Source organism: Strigops habroptila, chromosome 22, assembly GCF_004027225.2.
Source record: "Strigops habroptila isolate Jane chromosome 22, bStrHab1.2.pri, whole genome shotgun sequence".
NCBI classification, from domain to species: Eukaryota; Metazoa; Chordata; class Aves; order Psittaciformes; family Psittacidae; genus Strigops; species Strigops habroptila.
The window spans coordinates 2,399,576-2,420,120 of record NC_044298.2 but is presented as its reverse complement, the minus strand read 5'-3'; the positions used below and the strand labels follow the sequence as shown (position 1 = coordinate 2,420,120).

The 20,545-nt window shown below is 53.0% G+C and overlaps 1 protein-coding gene and 1 long non-coding RNA gene across 4 annotated transcripts; both read right to left on the bottom strand.

Annotated features, from left to right (window-relative positions):
• Positions 1-9,482: 9,482 nt before the first annotated feature.
• On the bottom strand, positions 9,483-15,072 carry LOC115602714. 3 transcript variants are annotated; one of them, XR_003989696.1, is made up of 4 exons: positions 14,013-14,315; positions 12,728-13,583; positions 12,266-12,423; positions 9,483-10,344 (listed from the first exon to the last, which is right to left on the bottom strand). It is a non-coding gene; the product is annotated as an uncharacterized LOC115602714 (long non-coding RNA). The 3 variants fall into 3 exon arrangements; XR_003989695.1 differs by lacking the exon at positions 9,483-10,344 and adding an exon at positions 14,731-15,072 and having other exon boundaries at positions 11,799-12,423; positions 14,013-14,156; XR_003989694.1 differs by lacking the exon at positions 9,483-10,344 and having other exon boundaries at positions 11,799-12,423.
• Positions 15,073-17,646: 2,574 nt separating this feature from the next.
• On the bottom strand, positions 17,647-19,067 carry LOC115602535 (histone-lysine N-methyltransferase SETDB1-like). Its single transcript, XM_030473716.1, has 3 exons — positions 18,940-19,067; positions 18,409-18,535; positions 17,647-17,711 (listed from the first exon to the last, which is right to left on the bottom strand). The coding sequence occupies exons 1-3, from the start codon at positions 19,051-19,053 to the stop codon at positions 17,647-17,649; spliced, it is 306 nt and encodes a 101-aa protein (XP_030329576.1). The 5' UTR covers positions 19,054-19,067.
• Positions 19,068-20,545: the final 1,478 nt, after the last annotated feature.

Here is a 20,545-nt window from a genome sequence, read left to right as displayed (position 1 = left end):
CACATCCAGCCCAGTGAGGCTGCCCCTGCAGCTCGCTGAGGACCAAGCCAGGGCAGTGATTCCTGCAGGCACCACAAGCACCGGCGCCTGCTGCCCTCCAAGCTCTGGTGCCAGCCCAATATATGCTCCTTGTCTGCAAACACCAGGAGCTCGGGGGAAGACAGGGAGGGGGAAGGTGTGTTCTGGATGTGATAATCAAGCCCTGGTGGCAGCTCAATTCATCACTGGGCAAGCCGGAGCGCCGTGACTCGGGAGAACATTCCCCCTTGTCACTGCTTGCTTTTTACTCCCTGTGACAAATCTCCGGCGAGATTCCCGGCGACGGCTCCCTTTGCATTCCCGGCGCACGCTCAGCCAGCCGAGCAGGGCTGTAAATAATTGAGCACCCACCATTCCCTTTGCAGTGCCCACCAGCACCAGCTCGGTTTGCTCTCCACAGCAAATATTTAGTGAGGTGATCAATCCCCCCTCCGGATAATCTTAATTTGGAGAAGAAACGCTTCTCCTCGCTCTTGGATGTGATTTTCTCTGGCACCCATCCTGCCTCAGCCAGCTCTGCTCAGGGAAGGTGCTGTACCAGGAGCTAATTGCGGAGGATCAGAGAAGCAGCTCAATTAGTTGCAGCTAATGCTTCTGATTAGCATTTTGCTGGAGCTTGTGGAGGTTTTGAGCTGAAACAGATAAACAAGCTCCAGCATTCACAGAGGAAAGCTCAGACAAAACCAGAGACAAAGGACCAGGGAGAAGGGCAGGAAAAGCAGAGAACAGCAATTGAGGAGCAGACACGGGTGGTGGTAGCACACAGCTCAGGGCTTGGGTGCAACATCTGGACTTCGGGAGCTTCAGCATCTGGGCAGGAGCACGTTTGGGTCATGGAGCATAGCGGGAGCCTGCTGTTGTAAGGGAGCGGGTCCTAACGCCACATCAGGTGTCCAACAGGACACAAGACAAGCTCGGAGGACCTTTGCCAAGCCCTTAATGATGGCATTAAGGCAAAATAACATCCTTCTGCCACCTCGAAAGCCTTTGCTCAGTAAATGAGGGAGCAGCTGTGAGGGAAAGAATGAGATCCTGAGTCCCATCTGTGGCCTGCCCTCTCCTAGGAGATGGGGCAAGAGGAGGCACCACAGGACCCAGACCAGTCCCTCCTGGGGCTGTGACTGCTGCTGTCCCTCAGGGGCTCATGCTAATGCTGCACCTCCAGGCCGGGTGAGTCCTGAGCTCAGGGCCATGGAGCATTTGCAGTTTTCCCACTGTGGCAAAGCCTGAAGAGGTTGTTGCATTCCCACAGTGTCCCGAGTGCCTGAGGTTTGGCGCTGGGAGCGTGTCGGGGGGGTCAGATGTGCCTGTTTTCGCCTTGGCGCTAGAAGCCACTTGAATCCAGCCCCTGTTTCTCCACCGTGCCTGGAGCTAAAGCAAATCTCAGCTTCACCAATGGGGACTCCCACGGTACGCGGGCGAGCAGCAGATGAGGAAGGGAGATGGATGCACGTGTCTCTCGCTCGCAGCAGCTCTGAAATGGGTTCACGCCAGGCTCTGCCTCATCCCAGAGCGTGTGCACACAACAGATTCCCACCTGATTAAAACTAATAACCTATATTAACTCTTCTGTCCCCTCTGCACCCACGAGCATCAGCCAAGACAACACATAACAGCTCGATATCAGGCTCTCAGCATCGCTGAGCTGAGCCAAGACAGAAACAGCCTTTTCTGCCACATCCCTTTGACTCTAATCCCCGTGTGCTTAATCCACATTGGGACCACAGAAGGTCCACACAAGGCATGAAGCATGGAGGGACCGATGGGACTCTCTGAGACTAAATCAGGGCAGAATGAGTGAACTCCAATAAAATCACCAAAAGGAGCCAACCAGTTAAACCTGCCCCACATGCCAGAGACTCAAGTCTTGAGATGGTTGATTACTGCTCTGTCTCCTGGGGAATAAATCTGTTGCAAGGGAAAGGGCTGGTTGTCAGTGGGTGATGCAGAACCGTGCTGCCTGGCAGGGCACTGCAAGGGCTTGAGTATAAATGATGGGCATGAGGGTTTCTGATGGGAATTTGCTCTCCAAAGCATGAACATAAAAATCCAAACAAATCCAACTGCTGGCACATCGCTCCAGAGAGGACCGGGACCTGTTTAAGGAAGGAAATTTGCAGTTATGAGGATGCAGGGAGGGCATCAGTCAGGTGGAAAACATAGCAAGGGAGGTCTCAAGCAAAGGCCAGCCCCAAATCCTTGTTGTGCCTTGCACAGATTCCATCAGCTCTGGCCAAGAGCCGGGGAGCAGAGAGGGAGAACAGCCAGAGCTGAGCAGAGCAGGTCAAACCAGCAGCAGGGAACCGAGAAACCCCATAATAATGGGCAAATCAGCCAGTGCTTTGAACAGTTCTGACAGGGGAGAACCAAGTGGCTTCAGGGGACTCGCAGTTATAACAACATCACCAATGGTAGGGTTATTATGGGCAGAAGGGGTTGACTGGGCCAGGGAGCTTGGCCTGGGATGAGGTGGAGACTCGACACACATCCAGCCGCACGTGGTGGATCCGGAATGATCTTCCACTGGAGCAAGAACCATTTTCCCAGGAGCAATGGAGCTGTTTCTGCCCGAGATGAAACTTGAGGGATCCACAGTGTATAATGGCAATGCCATGGGAGCAGCTCCTTGTCGCTGATGGGTTTCAGATGCCACCTCTGCAGCTCTCCCCCTGCCAAGCCCTTGCCACATAAAGCCACTCCTTGGGCTTATTTTATCCCTCTGGCCAGAGCGGCTGATCCTGTGTTTAACACATGATGTCTCTGCAGCACCCAGCTCATCCCCAGTGCTGGAGGGCAGGAATTTGGCTCTGACAACTGGGTCATTTTCCTGCATTTGTGCCTCTTTCCCTGGAGTTTCTCATTCTGCTGCCAGAGCCCAGATGTCGCAGGAGCAGCAGCATCTGTCAGTGCCTGGAAAAAGCCACCTAAAGACCTTGTGGAGAGCATCAGCCACTCACCACCCAGCATTTAGTACGAGCTGAATATCCTCAGGATATTCACACCAACGTTCCTCGCTGCTGGAATCACCAAAGCAATGGAAAGCCCTTGCACAGAGGCGTGATGTGACAGGCTTGAACCGATAAGCGATTGCTTTCTTCTTCTCTTGCGGTTGGAGATTGTCACCTAAGGAACACGATAGCAAGGCGGGCTTGATAACAGCACACGCTGCTTCAGACAGCCCCTGAAGACCAGGGTGGGGTGTCCAGGCTGAAACATGCTGCAATTTCTCTTCCCACACTGAGACACCCCAGATAAAGCCCTTATCTGGCCTTTTCTCCAATCAATAAGGTGCTTCAGGCTCACGCTCAGAGCGCAGCAGGGGCAGGCAGCTGGGGAGAGCTTGAGCACATCAGTCGCTAAAGCCAGAAGCTGCATTTACCAGCCGAGGGTGAGCTTGGGGGGTTCTTGTTGTCGCTGATGGGTTTCAGCTCCATCAGCCCCAGTCTGAGCCTGGGGCTGCTGGAAGGGGCACCCGTCAAGGCGAGGTGCAAGTGCCCTGGGCACTCCCCTGGCTGCTGGGGGGGCCGGGGAGCCCTCCAACATCACATTGCCATTGCCCCCCTCCCACCCAGTCACCTCCAAGTGTATTTACAAACCATCCGGCCCCTTTTCTGCCTGGCTTTGAGCAGGAGAGGGCAGCAAAACGCTCCTTTTGAAGGAAGGGCAAGCAGGTAGCATGGAACGGGTTGGATTGGAAAGGACCTGAAGATCATCTCATTCCACCCTCCGAGCATGAGGTGTCCATCTGGGGATGTTTTGCTACGAAGAGTTGATGCCAGAATCAATTTCTGTTGCTCCTGTGAGCTTACTGCAGCCAAAATGTTTGGAGCACATTCCCAAGCCATGAATCTACTCCCTAAACTTGGGCCTTTTAGAAGATGTGGTGCAGATGATGCTCACGCTTTGGGTGCCTGAGGGAGTCCACAGCTCCCAGGCTGGCAAATCCCAGTCCCCTGCTGGAAGTGCAGCCTTGTGTTTCCATCTCCACTAGTAAATGAGGGAGTGTTAGACATTCCTTGGCACAGGGACTCTCATCCTCAGTACTACATCATCTGGACAGCTTCCAGCATGGTTTTGGCCAGCCAGGTCTCTTTAAACTTCCAGGCACAGGAGAGGGACTGTTCCCAAGAGGCTTTGCTTGGGAATATCCTACTCTGGAGAGAGATTAATGGTGGGGATACAACCCCCACCCTGAGTGGTCCCAGGCATATTTCATGTTCTAACACAGATGTTCTCATCTCCCTGCATCCCAGCACCCATCCTCACTGCGATTCCCAGTCAGCATGGAGCCAATCTCAGCGCCTCTTGCCACCCTTCCCGTAGGGAAGCAGAAGCTCTGCTGAGCCCTCATCACTAGGGCTGTCAAACCCACTGGTGAGACTCATCTACCCAAATTTAGACAACCCCGAAGTAGATGCCTCCAATGAGCTCATCAGGTTTTGGTCCTGTTATAGCCAGTGGCAAGAAGCAGGAATGAGTCAGGCAGCAGCAGGTACCTGTCCCACTACTTCAGGAGGCGCCCATTGCTCTCCACCACTCTGATCTCCAAGGCTTGGCTCCTGATGTATCCCATTCCCTGGAGCCCCATCTCCCAGGAACACTGAGTGCTCACCGTGGAGTCTCAGGAGCAACCCTACAGACACCCCATTGACCCCAAACCCGGGTTGCAGTTGCCCTCCCATCACACACCCCAGAGTTGTGCTTAAACCTCATTTCCTGCAGACAGGCTATAAAGGCATTAAACACCCCAAAGTTCAACTCAAAGCACCGCAAGCCCTTCCTTAGCTGCCACAGCTGAAAATAGAGTTGCTTTGCACACACAGGCTGCTCCTGCCTTAAAAAACCCCTGAGCAGCCTTGCCTGTATTTGTATTTAGAGCTGAGAAAACACTGCTTCCCTCGCCCAAAGCCTGTGCAAACGCAGCCCTTTCCTCAGCCCCTGCGATGGAGAAGCACAAAAGCAGCGCTGCCGGCACCTCGGCTCCATCCAACCCTCCGCATTCCCGCTGGGATCCCTGCGAGCGGGCAGGATGCGGAGCCGAGCAGTGCTAAAGGAGGCTTGTACCAGCCCTAGAGGGGCAGCGCTCAGGGAATAGCCCGGAGGTGAACTTCCAAATGCAGGGAGAAGCCTGAGGCACGCGAGTGGTTGGAAACTCATTCCTGAGGCCACATCTCCTTTGCTTTTAGGCTGGAGTGAAGCCAATCCCTGGATGCAAACCCCCATCAGCCCACCAGCATCCCAGACCTGCAGCCAAGACCTCCCACCAGAGCTGAGGCCACCCCAGGGCTCTGGTGCTCGTAGGTAAGAGCGAGCTCAGGGTTGTTGCTGTTGTCATTTGATGAGCTCGCTGCAATCTGCTTTTCTCCTATATTTGAGTGCTTATAATTAGCCCGCTGGGTTTGCTGCTCCCTCCTTCTCCTTCTCCGTGCCCTGACAGTTTGGGAGATGGCTCCATTTTAAATATATACTGTGCTTTAAGAAAAGAAACTCTTCTCCAGCTTCCTTTGAAGCTCAGCACTCTGGGGAGAGTGCCAGCAGACAGGCTCTGCCTCAAACACTGTGTGTAATAAGGGACAATTAGGTGGCAGCAAACATTTAACTATCAAATGTAGTGGGGCTTCTTCCACTGCCTGCAGTTGAGCAGGTGCCTTAGACACAGCCTTCCTCAACTATCCAATGGGAAAAGTGCTTCGGAGCAAAGCCCAAGGAGCTGCTGAATCCATTTAGGCTCTGAATTAGGGAAGAGGCTTCACGTTGCAGCTTCATAGAGACCACACAGCCCGTTCCATGGTGGAGAGGACCCGCTCCTGCCTGGACCACGTGTGGGATGTGCTCAAGGTACCAGGGTCCCGCTCGCAGCAGTGGGGCTGCCCAAACCCACTGCCCTTCAATGGGGCGGATTGGCCGAGGCTGAGGCTGAAGCCACCAGAGGTGTCTTACCTTGTCCTGGTCATCGCTCGCTGGCTCTCACTGGGCAAACACAGCGGGAACTTGCTCAGACTGGTGGGAAACACCAACTCCCAAGACCCCTGCACTTGTGAAGAGCCACAGGCTCCCCTTGGCTTGATGTGGAGGGTGGGATCAAACGTGGTGGAGAAGCCATGGGCAAATCCCTGCAATCCGTGCAAAGGCAGTGGGAAAGCAGGAGTGCTGAACGTCCTCTGTGGGACATTCCCTGAGCTGTCTGACCTCCCCGGTGATGGGAAAATTCCCAGCTCCCGGATGGAGAGAAGGAAAACTTCCCCAGATACACGTGGTGGTTTCCCAGACAAGGCTGATGCTGCTCCCAGGGATGAGCCAAGAAGGAAAACTGATGTATTCCAGGAAAACAAAGACACATAAAATCCTGGAAAGGGTTGGAAGGGACCTTAAGGATCCTCCAGTTCCACCCCCTGCCACGGGCACATACCTGGATCCAAAGCAGCAAGGAGATGGACAGGACTCCTTAAGCACATCCTGCAGCACTGAAGGCAAGCGGGATTCTTCCCAAAGCCTTTAGCGAGCACTAAGTTGGAATCCTCTGCTAAAAAAGGGGGGGTTTCCCATTTTCCGCCCCCTCTGCTCCCACTCGGCTCAGTTACTCCACACTCTGGCACTTGGAGTCCAGCTCTGTGTTGTATTTGCAATGGAAAAGGGGTTGGTTTAAACGGACTGAGCTGTTCCAGTCACTTCTCACCACGATTTCCCATCTATTTCATAGTTCATCTGGGAATTTCTCCTCTTACATCTTGCACGTGGCCTGGACAGAGGGACAGGCATTACGCCGCCCCCCCACCTCATTACACTGGCTCCCAGCACTTGAGGAGCTCTCTGTCCCTCTCTGCACTTTCTTTCTCCACCCTCAGGATGGAGATGTGTTGCTTGTGCTCCAGCCCAAGCCAACAGAACCCTCACTCCTTGCACAACAATCCCTGTTCCTAGAATTCCAGCTATTTTGATCTATCTCCTTTTTCCTTCATCATTTCAGGCACACAGTGGGTGGTGGGGCGGGAGGGATGGGGTCAGACACTGATCCTGCTGCTCTTTCATAGGTGCCAAACCTTTTCCAACACCAGGTCTCCATCACAAATGGAATCACATCCAGATCCTGTGTCATCCAGAGGCAGAGCAAGGGGTTTGATTGCATTAACTTGGGCTTTAACATCCCATTGTGGTGGGGAACACTCACTCATCTCTCCTATGGAGTGTGGCTGCTGCTTCCAACGCCTGAGCTTCAGCATTCCAAACCTCCTCCCCAGGCAGCTTCTCCTCACCCACCTTCTAGGGAAAACTGAAGCAACAAAGCACAAGCCTCACAGGTTGGCCCCAAACCTTGATTTCTAGACCCAGGACCAAGCTGTCTGAGGCACTAAAGCCAAGACGGGCTCCTGTTGCCCCTCGGTGCTGTGCATGCGGCATGGTCTCTCCTCTCCCTCCTTCCTCTGATCCAGATGCACACGGTTCCCAGAGAGCAGCATTCCTTGGAGCTGGTGCACGAGGGACACTTGCTGGTGGCTGGAGCTCCAGCCAGCATTAATTCCACTTTACAGGCTGGAATTGGCAGGAGAGCAACTGAATTTTCCGTCCAGCTCTAAAGTGCTCTCAAAGTGATCTAATTTATCACTGCGGCAGCAGCAGCAGCCATTCACCTCCTCTCCCAGCTCCCTCTGGCTTTGCAAGCGGGTGAGGAGATGACTTCATGGCAGCAGATGGGCCCAGGCTCTGTGTCTGTTGCCAGTTCTTGGGTCCTCAGAGCCTCTGGGCTGAGCATTATTAGAGGAGGCTTCTGTCTGCCCAGGGCTGTGGTTTGGTCTTCAAGGAGCAAACAGCACCGGTAGGTTGTGGTTCTTGCCCTGGGTCCTGGTGTGGGAGGAGCAGGGGATCTGCTTCTTCCCTTGGAGAGATGCAGGTTCACATGTAGAGTCCATGCCTCAGTCCCTGAGAGCAGCCACATCTCACAGGATGGGTCCATGCAGAGCCCAAGGCTGGATGCTGTAAGCCATCACTATCTTCCTCACCAGGTAGGAGATGTGGTGACCAGCTCAACCTAACATCAGTCCTCACCAGAGCAGATGTGCACATCTGGCCTGGTACTGGGGTCCCCTCATTGCATTTCACTCCACCTTGGCATGGCAGGACTCAACACCCTGTTGACTGGCACTGATGGGCAGGGCTCAGATGCCTCTGCAGCATGGAGACATCAACCCACTCTTCATGCTCCATCACCTTGAGCTGTGCAGCAACACCTGCAAGTCCTCTATCCAGAGCTAATCCTGACTCAGTCATCAGGCAGAGCTTTAGTTTCAGGATGAGCTGTTTAAGCCTCAGGTTCAGGCTTCAGGACTGGCTTTGGAGGGAACTCACAGTTATCTAGTGATGCACTGCGCTCAGGACCTCATTTTGGGCAGGTACCAACAGCATCTTTTGATGAGAACCTGTGCCACTGCGTATCTTCTGCTAAGAGGACAGCGTGTCTCATTGGTGTCTGGCTTTAGAAGACACCCAAGGGCAGAAGAACATGTTGCTGCCTTCAGGGAAACCAGAAGGACCTTTTCCCCCTGCTCTGCATTCACCAAGGGCCAAGCACACTGATACAACACCTTGGAGAGAAATGTCTTTTAGAGCAGCTTCTGACACACGTGTCGCTCTCTCCAACAGCTTCTTGTGCCCTCGGGACACACAGGCCACAACTCCCGACCTCATTTCAACTCTGACAAGAAATAGATGGAGAAGGAGGCGCTGCTGAGATAAATCCCTGCTGCAGTGAGGTCTCTGTCACCGCCACCGACGATGCCCTCATCAGCAAACTAAAGGAACAAGATCCAGCCAAAGGCAAGAGCATTTTATGAGGGCTTCTGGATGCTTGTAACAAGGTGAAGCTGTCAAGGCAAGTTCAGTGGCCTCAGCTCTGCTCTTCCCTTCAGATCCGTGCCACCAACTGCAGCTGCTCCACAAAGATGAACAGAAACAAAAGAAATCTGGGATGCAGGAAAGTGCTGCTGAAGCCCCAGAAAACACCCAGAGACAACGGCCAGAGGCATCCCATGACCCTGTTACTATAAGAAGTAATTGCAATGGGAAGTCCTTATGCAGTAGGAACACAAAGGGACGTATCCAGGGGCTGGCTACATAATCCAGCCCTAGAGAAGCTTCCCAAGTCACTCTCCCATTCCTCATGGGAGCAGTGAGTTTAGAGAGACACCCTCGGGAGGGACTCAACTGCCTGTTTATAGGTGCTTAAAACAGGCACCTGCATCTCACCCAGCCCCCCAAAGCTGCCCTTCCTGCTACAGAGGTAACAGGTTGTGCCAGCCTGAAGCAGTATCTAAAATAGCTGAAATGAATCCCAAATGAATTCCCATCCCCAATGTCATTTCAAGATGCAAAACGATAGCAAATGTGTTGCTTCCTTTAGGAGATGTTCTCCTGAACGATTCCCCTCCTTGTTAAACGTCTGAATCAGATTTTGAGCTTGAAATTGCTTTAATCTTGAGTCTTGGTTCATCTCTGCCTGTTCTATGAACTATTCCTGCACTTGCAGCCTGTGCTGGGGACAAGAAGAGGGCACATGGGCAAGTAACAGCCCTCCTTTCCCTTGAGTTGCCCCTTTTCCTTTTCATGCCAAATCAGAGTCACCAACTGGTTTGGGTTGGAAGGGACTTTAAAGCTCATCTTAAAGCTCTTCACTGAGCTGGTGGCTTCCAGGACCCATGACAGAAGGGTTTGGGTTGGAAGGGACCTTCAAAGATCACCTAGTGACATCTAGGGGCATCATCCACTAGGTCAGGTCCAAAGCCTCATCCATAGCATCACAGAAGGGTTTGGGAAAGACCTTCAGGCAGGGCCACCTTCCACTAGACCAGGTTGCTCAAATGACTTCTTTTTCTGTCCTCCTCCAGCAGGATGATCCGAATGGAACCTCCTGGGCAGCTATGGGGGCAGCAGATCCCGAAGTCACTGCAAGATGAGGGATCTCCAGTGGTCCCAGCAGGCTGAGGGAAGCTGCCTCCCTCCCAAGCGTGGTACACACAGCTCATGTCAATGCCACAGAGAGGGATCCAGCATGAGGAATGAAGGGTTTGGAGGAGAGACAGCAAGACATCAGAGCTTTGAGAAGCAGGTTGCCATGGAGACCAGCTCATTTAACCCAATAAGGGTCAGGCAACCCTTCGTGTTCCTGCTAATTTAATTAAAGAGGTGGGAAGCATGAGCAAAATGCATTGGCACAGGCTTCACTCGGGGATGCTGCTCCTCGGGCTGGGTGGGATCCACGCTGTCAGGCTTCAGTTGGGCACCATTGAGCCATTTGTATCCAAAAGCTGGTCCCTGGCAAGGAATGAATCGGGGAGGAAGGACCAGATGTGGAGGAGATGGCATCTGCAAAGCCCCTCATCCCTCCAGCCAGCTGCCACAGGCACGTCTCCTGAGGATGAGGGAGCTTCCAGCTGCACTAGGTGCTCTTCTTGATGGGGTCCTCGCCTGAGCCATTGGTAATGTGCCTTTATCTCCCTTCTGGATTTGAAGTGTGGATAAAGCAAAGCTGGCAAGGTAATTATTCCTCCCTGTCAAACACTGCTCTTGGTTTGCTGTCTGCAGACAGCTGGAGAGTGATGAATCCCTTTGTATTTGCAGCAGCCTTGGATTTGCTCCAGGAAAAGGTGCAAGCAGACAGAGAAGTTTTGCATTAACGTGCCCCTTCGGCACAGATCGCACTGCTGGAGCAAGGGGCTCACCTGAAGGGAGAACATCTCCGTGCTGGAGATGCACATCCACTGTGCTCTGGGACGCAAACACTCTCCTCCAGTCAGGTGAGCTCTTGACACCTTTACACCATCACTAATGGGGGGTTTAAAGTCCTCCTCCCCCGTACATATCAGCTTGAGGCAGAAACAAACCTGCACCTTCAATTCCAGGAGCAGCCCTGGGCCACTGCATAGCAAGACACAGGTTTAGGCAGAAAAGCCCATCCAGGACATCTCTCTCCCCATCCCTCAGCCCCCGGGTCTGGGTTCATGCTTACTCCAGTCTGTTGGCAGCTCAGGACCTGTTTCTGCAGCAGGAAAGGCTCTTTCTTGGTCTTTTTCCTGTTATAACCCTCCCTTTTTTCCCTTTCCTGAACCTTCTCTCATTCACTGGCCTCTGCCTCCCTCTCAATGACTCCCTGGGAGTCCTTGAGCCTCAGCATTATGATATGTTATTTATACAGCACAATAACTGTACGTGGCACTTTTCAACACACATCAAATAGGCAGGTCCATTTTCTGATGACTGCACACTTTGATTCACAAAAACACTCCCTGTAAAATGCAACATTCTCCTGGCCTGAGAGCCTGAACTGAGCTAATGAGGAGGAGACCAAAGGCTCTTTGCTCTATTTCCTCAATCCCTTAACATTGAAATGGGCAGAAGAAGCCCTGTCCCCAGATGAGCATTTGATGTTGAATGGCCCCTGGAGCTGCTGGGGTTGATGCTGCTGCTTGTGCCAGGCACATCTTTAGGGTCCTGATGGCTCCTCACAGGCAGCAGCAGCAATTCAGGGGTCCTGCTCCAAAGGTTTCCACCAGCCAGAGCACATCAGGTACCCAGAGAGCAGCCGCCACCAGCAGGGAGCAGAAGGGCACAAGCAGGGGACAAGATTCTTCCCCCTGAAGGTGGTGGGACACTGGCACAGGGTGCCCAGAGAAGCTGTGGCTGCCCCATCCCTGGCAGTGTTCAAGGCCAGGTTGGACACAGGGGCTTGGAGCACCCTGCTCTAGTGGAAGGTGTCCCTGCCCGTGGCTTTAGATGAGCTTTAAGGTCCCTTCCAACCCAAACCATTCCAGGATTCCATGAAAAAGGCAACCAGGAGAATGGGGAGCTGCTTTTCCGGGTGGAAACTATTAAAACCCACCACTTGGAAAGGGTTGAGCCCAAAGCATCCAGCCAGGGAGATGGAGATGACAAAAGAGAGGCCCAAAACAGTTCCTTGTGCACCTGAGTGCACCCAGCAAAGCACAGTACATTAGTCAGTGAATCAGATCCGTTTGGAATCAGCCTTAGAGTATGTAGTGAGGAGGGACAATTAGTTGTCAGCATCTGATAAGTTTTCCAAAGGCTGCTTCCTCCAGGCACAGCTCAATTGTGAGGAACTGCCTGGAGGCATCTGTGCTTCCCCACAGGCGCTCCAGATGAGTTAACCCAAAGCCTTTTTCTCTTTCAAAGCCAGTTAAAACCCTTCCCCAGGGTTTCAGGGACCTTTTCCACCCACCTGACCCCGAAAGCACAACATTCCCGAAGGACTGACGGGCTCTTTTCCCTTTGGCTCTGACAGAAGCCGCGGCGTCAGCGCAGTTCATGCCATCAGTGCGATGTTAATGCCACGCAGCATCACAGAGGTGACAACGTTACAGCAGCCCTGGGATTTGCCTGCGAGGAAGCACAATTGCTCATTTCTGTGCCGTGCTGAGGGTATCCTCAGAGGTTGAAACCATCAACCTCAATGCATTTACATTCTCGAAAGCACTTTTGGCCTGGGAACGGTGTGCTTTTCAAGTGGCAGGGTTCAGATGGTCTCCATCTCAGGGCACATGGGTCTGTTTGGTTGGTACTAGGTGCAGAAAGCTCAAAGATCCCCCCATGCCACAGGATTTAAGGGAAACGGGCTCTTGCCCCGGGCAGGAAACCCGCTTTTAATGTTTTTAAAAGGACATCATTGACTGACAACTCTTACCTATAGAAGAGCAATCCTCAGAGGCCACAAGCTGGGTCCCCCAGGCTGGGTTTGCTCCTGCACAGCTCACCCAGGCACACCAGGGTGGTTCAGGGCGTCTTCAGGGCGGTTGCTCCCCCTTCTCCAAGGGTGGCATCCTGGAGACCTTCCCCATTACACACCTCTCCAGTTGGAACACGAGCCTGGCTCAGTCGTGTGGCTGTAAGAGACACCTCTCCAAGGAACAGAGCTCTCCTGGAGAGCTTCAGTGAAGGCAATGGGGATATCAGCACCCTTAGGAACCGATTTGGTTGCTAAGGGATGTTCACACAAAGCTCAGAAAGGAAAACCTAACGCAGGAGGGAAGCCAGGCTCTGTTCCCACCCAGGTCACCCACGGGAACAATGCACCCAAATCCTGCCCAAAGGTAGAGGGGACCCCCAGAACAGTGTCCGCATGGGCAGGGGCTGCAATTCCAAACAGGAATATCAGAGCAGACCTGGAGCTTCCAGGCCAAATCCCTTCCAAACCAAACCAGTCGATGCTTCTATGAATAGATCCAGTAAATGGAGCTCAGGAGGGGTCACAGGGATCATTCCCAACCTCCACAGGTCTCATGGGCACTGCCCAGGGAACACGTTTCCCTGCCACGGCCACAGCCAGGAGCTCGCAGCTCTCCCTGGTCACGCTGTGAAATGGGGCCAGAGCTGGTGGCAGCACGTACGTGACCCTTAAACCCTCTGTTCATCTGGATACCTGGCTCCAGGCCACCGTCCAGAAGGAAAACTGCTCGTCCTGCTTGGGGCTGGGAGCAGAGCGGAGGTCCCCATGTTGCCGCGGTGGCCATGGTGCCATCTGCTGCAGCGTGAACGTGGGGCTGTGGAGGGTTTGAACATGCTGCCAAAGCAGTTCCAGGAATGTGATCACATCCCTGCACCGGAGACAGCAGCAGGGGCTGGAGGTGTGTGGGAATGCAGATGGGCTGGGCTTTGGTGGGATCTTCACATTAAGCTCAGCTTAATTGCAGGGAGAAGTCCCCAGCTGGTCCTTTGCATGATCTAATGGAGAGGGGAGGTTGGAGAAGTTCATCTCCACCAATTGCCACTTCACATCCTGCCTCCTTACTTAGAATCCTGGAATGGTTTGGGTTGGAAGGGACCTTAAAGCTCATCTAGAGCCACGGGCAGGGACACCTTCCACTAGAGCAGGTTGCTCCAAGCCCCTGTGTCCAACCTGGCCTTGAACACTGCCAGGGATGGGGCAGCCACAGCTTCTCTCTTCGAGGAGGACAAAGTCATTTCATTACCTCTGTTATGAAGAAACATCTGCCTGCTGCTTTGAAAGTGCAGGAATCCCTATTGCAATGCCTGGCTTTCCTCCGCCGAGACCGCTAAGCCAACTGCTTCCACGTGGGAGTGAGCCTGCGCCGGCGCTCGTATCCCTGTTATTCCTGCTAGAAGGAAAGATAGAAATAATCTCCCTTAATTCCTGCAGACAGACAACTGCTTCCCAGAGCCGTCAAGCTGCCATGCTCAGCAGAGGCTTCCAGAAGGGACAATGTCAAGTGGTGACACGCAGCCCCTGCTGCGTTTTTGAGGCCAAACTGCACTGGCTGAGCCCCCAGGTTGGAGACAGGGATGCTCCCATGGAAAACCTTTATCCTTTCTATAGACCTGAGTCTAAATCACATCCAGTTCCACCCCTCTGCTATGGGCAGGGACACCTTCCACTGGAGCAGGTTGCTCCAAGCCCCATTCAAATGGCCTTTTGCATCTCTGTTCTCCTGCAGGATCCTCCGTGAACAGACTTTGCCACGCTCCTGATGGAGCATTTAGTGCTGGAACGCGGGGAGGGGAGCGGATGAGCAGCGTCTGTTGTCCCCAGGCTGCGGGCTAATAGGAAACGAGACAAGTGTTTAACACATGGGAGAATGAAGCGTGGGGAGCTCCGTGCAGCAGGATCACACACACACACACTCAGATGCTTTAGAGGGCAGAGGAATCAGCATTCGCTGTACAACTGACCTGGATTGCTAATGGAATGCTGCCGCCCCGAGGACACGGTAACGGGCGCGCTCCCGGGCGATGCATGATCCCGTAATCCCGTGTCCACTCCAGTGTGTGATCGGAATGGGGTCACACGTCAGGACTGGCGGATTTTCCAGACAGCCAAGTCCTTTAGAAAGCAGCTTCAGAGGAGAGAAAGGAAACAGGATCCAAATGGCAGCTCGTGAGCAGAAGTTAGGAACTCATTAGGGTTTAAGGGGAGAGTTTAGTGGTCTTGTGGAGCTCATAGTGATCCCGACTCTTACAATGGTAAGAATGGGGAAAAAGGCAAAAAGAGAGGGGAAAATGGCAAAAAGAGGGGAAAAGGGCAAAAAGAAGGGGGAAAGTGGCAAAAAGAGAGACAAAATGGCAAAAAGAGAGAGAAAATGGCAAAAACAGAGGAAAAGGGGCAAAAAGAAGGGGGGAAATGGCAAACAGAGGGGGAAATGGGAAAAAGAGAGGAAAAAGGGCAAAAAGAGGGGAAAAATGGCAAAAAGAGAGAAAATGGCAAAAACAGAGGAAAAGGGGCAAAAAGAAGGGGGGAAATGGCAAATAGAGGGGGACATGGGAAAAAGAGAGGAAAAAGGGCAAAAAGAGGGGAAAAATGGCAAAAAGAGAGAGAAAATGGCAAAAACAGAGGAAAAGGGGCAAAAAGAAGGGGGGAAATGGCAAATAGAGGGGGAAATGGGAAAAAGAGAGGAAAAAGAGCAAAAAGGGGAAAAATGGCAAAAAGAGAGAGAAAATGGCAAAAACAGAGGAAAAGGGGCAAAAAGAAGGGAGGAAATGGTAAATAGAGGGGGGAAATGGGAAAAAGAGAGGGAAAAGGGCAAAAAGAGGGGGAAAATGGCAAAAAGAGAGAGAAAATGGCAAAAACAGAGGAAAAAGGGCAAAAAGAAGGGGGGAAATGGCAAATAGAGGGGGAAAATGGCAAAAAGAGAGAAAAAGGGCAAATAGAGGGGAAAAATGGCAAAAAAGAGAGAGAAAATGGCAAAAACAGAGGAAAAAGGGCAAAAAGAAGGGGGGAAATGGCAAATAGATGGGGAAAATGGCAAAGAGAGGAAAAAGGGCAAAAAGAGGGGAAAAATGGCAAAAGGAAGGGGAAAATGGCAAAAAGAGAAGGGAAAATGGCAAAAAGAGAGGAAAAAACCCCATTCTGAATGGATTGACCCTCACCCAATGTTAGGCGCTGGGAAAGCAGAAGGAGAAGCGTGTTTGAACACCCAACATGGACAACCTGAGCTGCATGAGTGATGATGGGCAAACCTGACCATCCCTGCAGAGCTCCCAGTTCTGGAGGCAATTCCAGGCATCTACATTCGTGTTCTCTACTCCCAGCAAGATGAATCCCTCCTCCAGTGCCAAACGCAGGAGCTTCACCTCTGTGCCTTTTCCCACAAGCAGCCAGAGGAAGAAAACAGGAATGAGTCATGAAGAAAGTTCTTCCTGCAACATTAACACATGGGCAGGGAGATGTGTGTTATCCAGCTTCGCTAGTGGCATTCCAATGTCAAAACAACTCCAAAAGCAGCCAACCACACAGTGTCAAAGTGTTCCTGACCTTTCTCCAGCAAAGGCTCCGGAATGAAGCTCCGCAGCATCCTCTGCTCCTCAGCAGGAGGATGCTCCGTGCTCTGAAGCTCTCCCGACTCCCCCCTTCTGCCCCAGAGCTGATAATTATTTCTTCCTCCACGGCTGCTGGAAACACTCACAGCTACTCAGGATTTGCTCACTGCTGCCTTTATCAGGCTTTAATACATCCAGCCCTTCCAAGGGGCTGAGCAACTCACCTGTATTGCTGATGCTCACTTAAATCCAGGCGGGATCTAACAAATAAGAGCTGCCTGCAGGCGTTCACGTTCTGCTAAATGAGTGTCCAGACATGAAATTGCACCAGATTACATAAAAGAGTAAAACCGTATGGAAAGAGCATCAGAAAGGTACAACCTCAGGTTAAACCCAGCCTAATTCCGCTCTAGTTCTGCCAGTCGCAGTGACTTGGGATCTGCTAGCCTGATCCAGGCAGACATCAAGACAATTCCATGCAGCAGCACCCTGGGACTGCCTTTTCCAGGGCCCTGGTTTAGCTGCATTTTGGTGTATCAAAGATTTTCCATCCTTTTACACAGAGCTTTTTGCTTTGCTGCCTCCATTCAACAGGAGGAGGGATGGAGGAGCTGGAACCACTAACCCAGAGAGGGACTTCCCACCAGCTCCACATTCCTCTTGGGGTTTAGTTCACTTTGCTGCTGTTTGGACGTCAGCCTCCAGTCCCAAACGGGAGAAGGGGCAGAGTTCTACCGCTGTTTTAGCCCAGTTTTCCTGAGTTTTTCATCTACCCACTGGTTTCTTCACCACACACAAAGCATTTCCAGCCAGCCCAAAGCTCCCCCATGTGCCCACAAAGAGCCGCGTGTATGTATAATTTAGGGTATGTTTAATATCTCTATCTCTGCAATAAACCACTGACTGGATTGGGGCTTTCTCTAAAGTATCACCAGTTTGGGGTTATTTTTTCCAGGCTGACCTGAGAATCCCACATGGCTCCAGTAGGAAAAGGGAGTAACTGATGTACGGGCGATGACGACCTTTGTTGGGCTGAGACTGCGCCTCCCTGTTATTCCTTTCCCTATCCTTTTGCTTGCAGCCCTATTTGCATGTGGTTTGTTTGCTCCAGCCCGAGATGGATGAAGCACAGACTTAATGAGGTCGTGTTTTCCCACCAGGTCCATTTGTAGCCATTTAATGTTCAGCTCTGAGTAGTAGATTGAGTTAAAGGCTATTTAAAAGTCTATGATGCAGACAAGCATTCTGCTCAGTCTTTATGCTTTTACCTATTGGTTGATAAGCATCTCCAGGGTGAAGGTGAAGCCTTTCGTTCACTTCTTGGAGAAGAAACTAATTTGGTACCCCTGGATTATGCTGTTGCTGCTGAGATGCTCTGAGATCCTGTTCCTGACGTCCTGCACAAGGGTAAAAACCATGTGCAATCGCCAGGACAGGCACATACAGCTCCCGACAGCTCCATTTAGTTGGGAATTGCATCCTGTGCCAGAGACCAAGCAGAAACCTTCATCTCGGAACTGGCAAGATGGAACCTGAGCCCAGGCTTTCCCTGCACACACAGACCAGTGTAGGGAAGAATCACCCTCCACTAATGCTCATCCCATTCTCAGTCTCTCTCTACAATGTTTCTGCTTGAGCAGAACCACAGGTTTGCCTGAATTAACACTGCCATGATCACAGAATCACATCACAGCCCAGTTTGTGTTGGGAGGGACCTTAAAGCTCATCTAAAGCCAGGGGCAGGGGCACCTTCCACTAGAGCAGGTTGCTCCAAGCCCGTGTCTAACCTGGCCTTGAACACTGCCAGGGATGGGGCAGCCACAGCTTCTCTGGGCACCCTGTGCCAGCGCCTCAGCACCCTCACAGGGAAGAGCTTCTGCCTTATCTCCAACCTGAACTTGCCCCGTTTCAGTTTGAACCCATCACCCCTTGTCCTGTCGCTCCAGTCCCTGATGAAGGTCCCTCTCCAGCATCATTGTAGCCCCCTTCAGACCCTGGAAGCTGCTCTGAGGTCTCCACGCAGCTTCTCTTCCCCAGGCTGAAGAGCCCCAATGTTCCACCTATTTCTGTCACTCTGGGGAGGAACAAGCCCACGACAGTTGCTGTTGGCGGTGCCCGGGGCCTGTCCCGCCGCCGCGGGGCCGTTCTCACCCTCGCTGTCAGTGCTGCTCGACAGGGTCAGCACGTCCTGTGCAAAGGGACCCCCAGCTCCCGAGTGCACCTTGGGGCAGGGAGAGCGTTTGGCATCGGTGAGGAAGGGAGAGACACCAGAAAGCAAAGAGCAGGCTCTGCCCAGACCCGGCGCTGCTCAGCACCGTGTCCCTGCTGTGGGAGCCAAGGGGCTACATCCCCTCACAACACACGGCCCAAACCCCACGTGGCCCCTGGTTCCGGGGCTCTCAGAACCACAAAAGGCCCCCAGTGGCAGAAGGAAATCAGCTTCCCCCCAGGAAACCACAAGCACAGACCACAGCCCCGCGCTGGTGCCCAACGGGGAACGAACGTGCAGAGAAACAACCCAACGTAAGGTTCAAGGTCTCCCCTGAACCAGGCTGGAGCTGGGGCAGAGCCGGGAGCACCCCTGGGGATTCCCAGCCCAGCCCATCCCCAAGGATCTCTGCTCACGTCCGTGGCGGGCTGTGGGGCGAGAGAAAGCCGTTTGCTCTGCAGCAGCGCGGTCTTGCTCGTCGGCCTCCGGATCCCCTCCAGCTTGGGAGGGCTGGGGTTGTATCCATACATCCTTCCCAAGTCACCCAGCCAGCAGGTCACACCGCCCTGTGCAACTTCTGCCTTTGGCTGGTTTGTGCCAATGGCCCCAGCAACCAGTGGGGTGTAAACAGGAAACAGGTTTGTGTGGATTCAGGGTGTGCACAAACAGCTCCGCGGTCACACAGTCACGGCCTGCTTTGGGTGGGAGGGACCTTAAAGCTCATCCAGCTCCAACCCCTGCCGCGGGCAGGGACACCTTCCACTAGAGCAGGTTGCTCCAAGCCCCTGTGTCCGACCTGGCCTTGAACACTGCCAGGGATGGTTCATCCAACCCTTTTCCATCCAACCCATCCCAGTGTCCCACCACCCTCCCAGGGAAGAGCTTCTGCCTCAGAGCTCATCTCAACCTCCCCTCTGTCAGGTTAAAGCCATTCCCAACCTGCCCTTGCCTATGGTACAGAGGCTGAAGTAGAGCATCCAACGCCCCAGCCATGGGCAGAGGCTCTCCGCGTGCCTGGCACATGAGATATTCACACAGTGAACACCATCAGACGTGCGCCTTCCTGTGGGGAGTGAAAACTGTGAAACCAGCTACTGCTGTTCCCAGGAGTCTTTTGTTTTAAGGAAGAGCTCTGCCACATCTCTTTGGACTAAGTGCCTTTGAAGCAGTCTCACTTTAGGTTCCCCCACGGCTACTGTCAGGTTATTCATTCTGTCTGTCAAAACCTTTCCTTGGCGGGAGGCTCAGCAGGGTTCCTCACTTGTTAATGTTGCTGATTAAATCTCAGAGCCTCCAACGTAAATATGCAGTGACTTTCCCTCTTCCCCCCATCCCAACAGCACAGATCCTGCTTTTACATACATGTCATACAGTATGAATTGCCCTGAATCTTGCACAGGGATCACAGAGCCAAGGACAGACGTGATCCCTGATGTACATTCCCAACACCCCCAAGCCCATGAGTACTGCTGTGATTCCTGCCCTGCCAAAAGAGCGCAGGAACCTCCGTGTTCACGTCCAGGATGTCCTGGTGAAATCCAGCCCTCACGGACCTGCGCAGGGAGGAAGCAGAGAAGGGGGAAGGTGGGGGAACGTTGCATTTCATTACAAAGAGCAGAGCTCTGTGTTTCAGAAGATGGCTGCAGGGCAAGCGAGGCCACCGTGAATCAGGGCTTGGCCCTTCTCCAGCCATTAGCATCTATTTCCTTTGCTGGCTCCAGGCTTCGTCTTGGTAGGGGAGAGCTGGGAAAGGATCAGCCCCTGCGGCTGAGCGGCTGGTTTCAGACCGGGGTCTCCTCCCCGCCACCACCATCTGCTCATCCTGCCCCATTCACTGTCTCATCCGTGTGTCTCCCTGCCCTGGGGACCTCATGCCAGCAGTGGGAGAAGCCAGAGCTCACTCAGACAGGAGCAGGCAGCAGGGGAGGGAGCCCTGGCCCAGCATCCTCACAGGATTCATTTCATTGCAGGCTACAGCAATAATTCCTCCCCTGTTCTAGGGGAGAGCTCACTCTCCTTGAA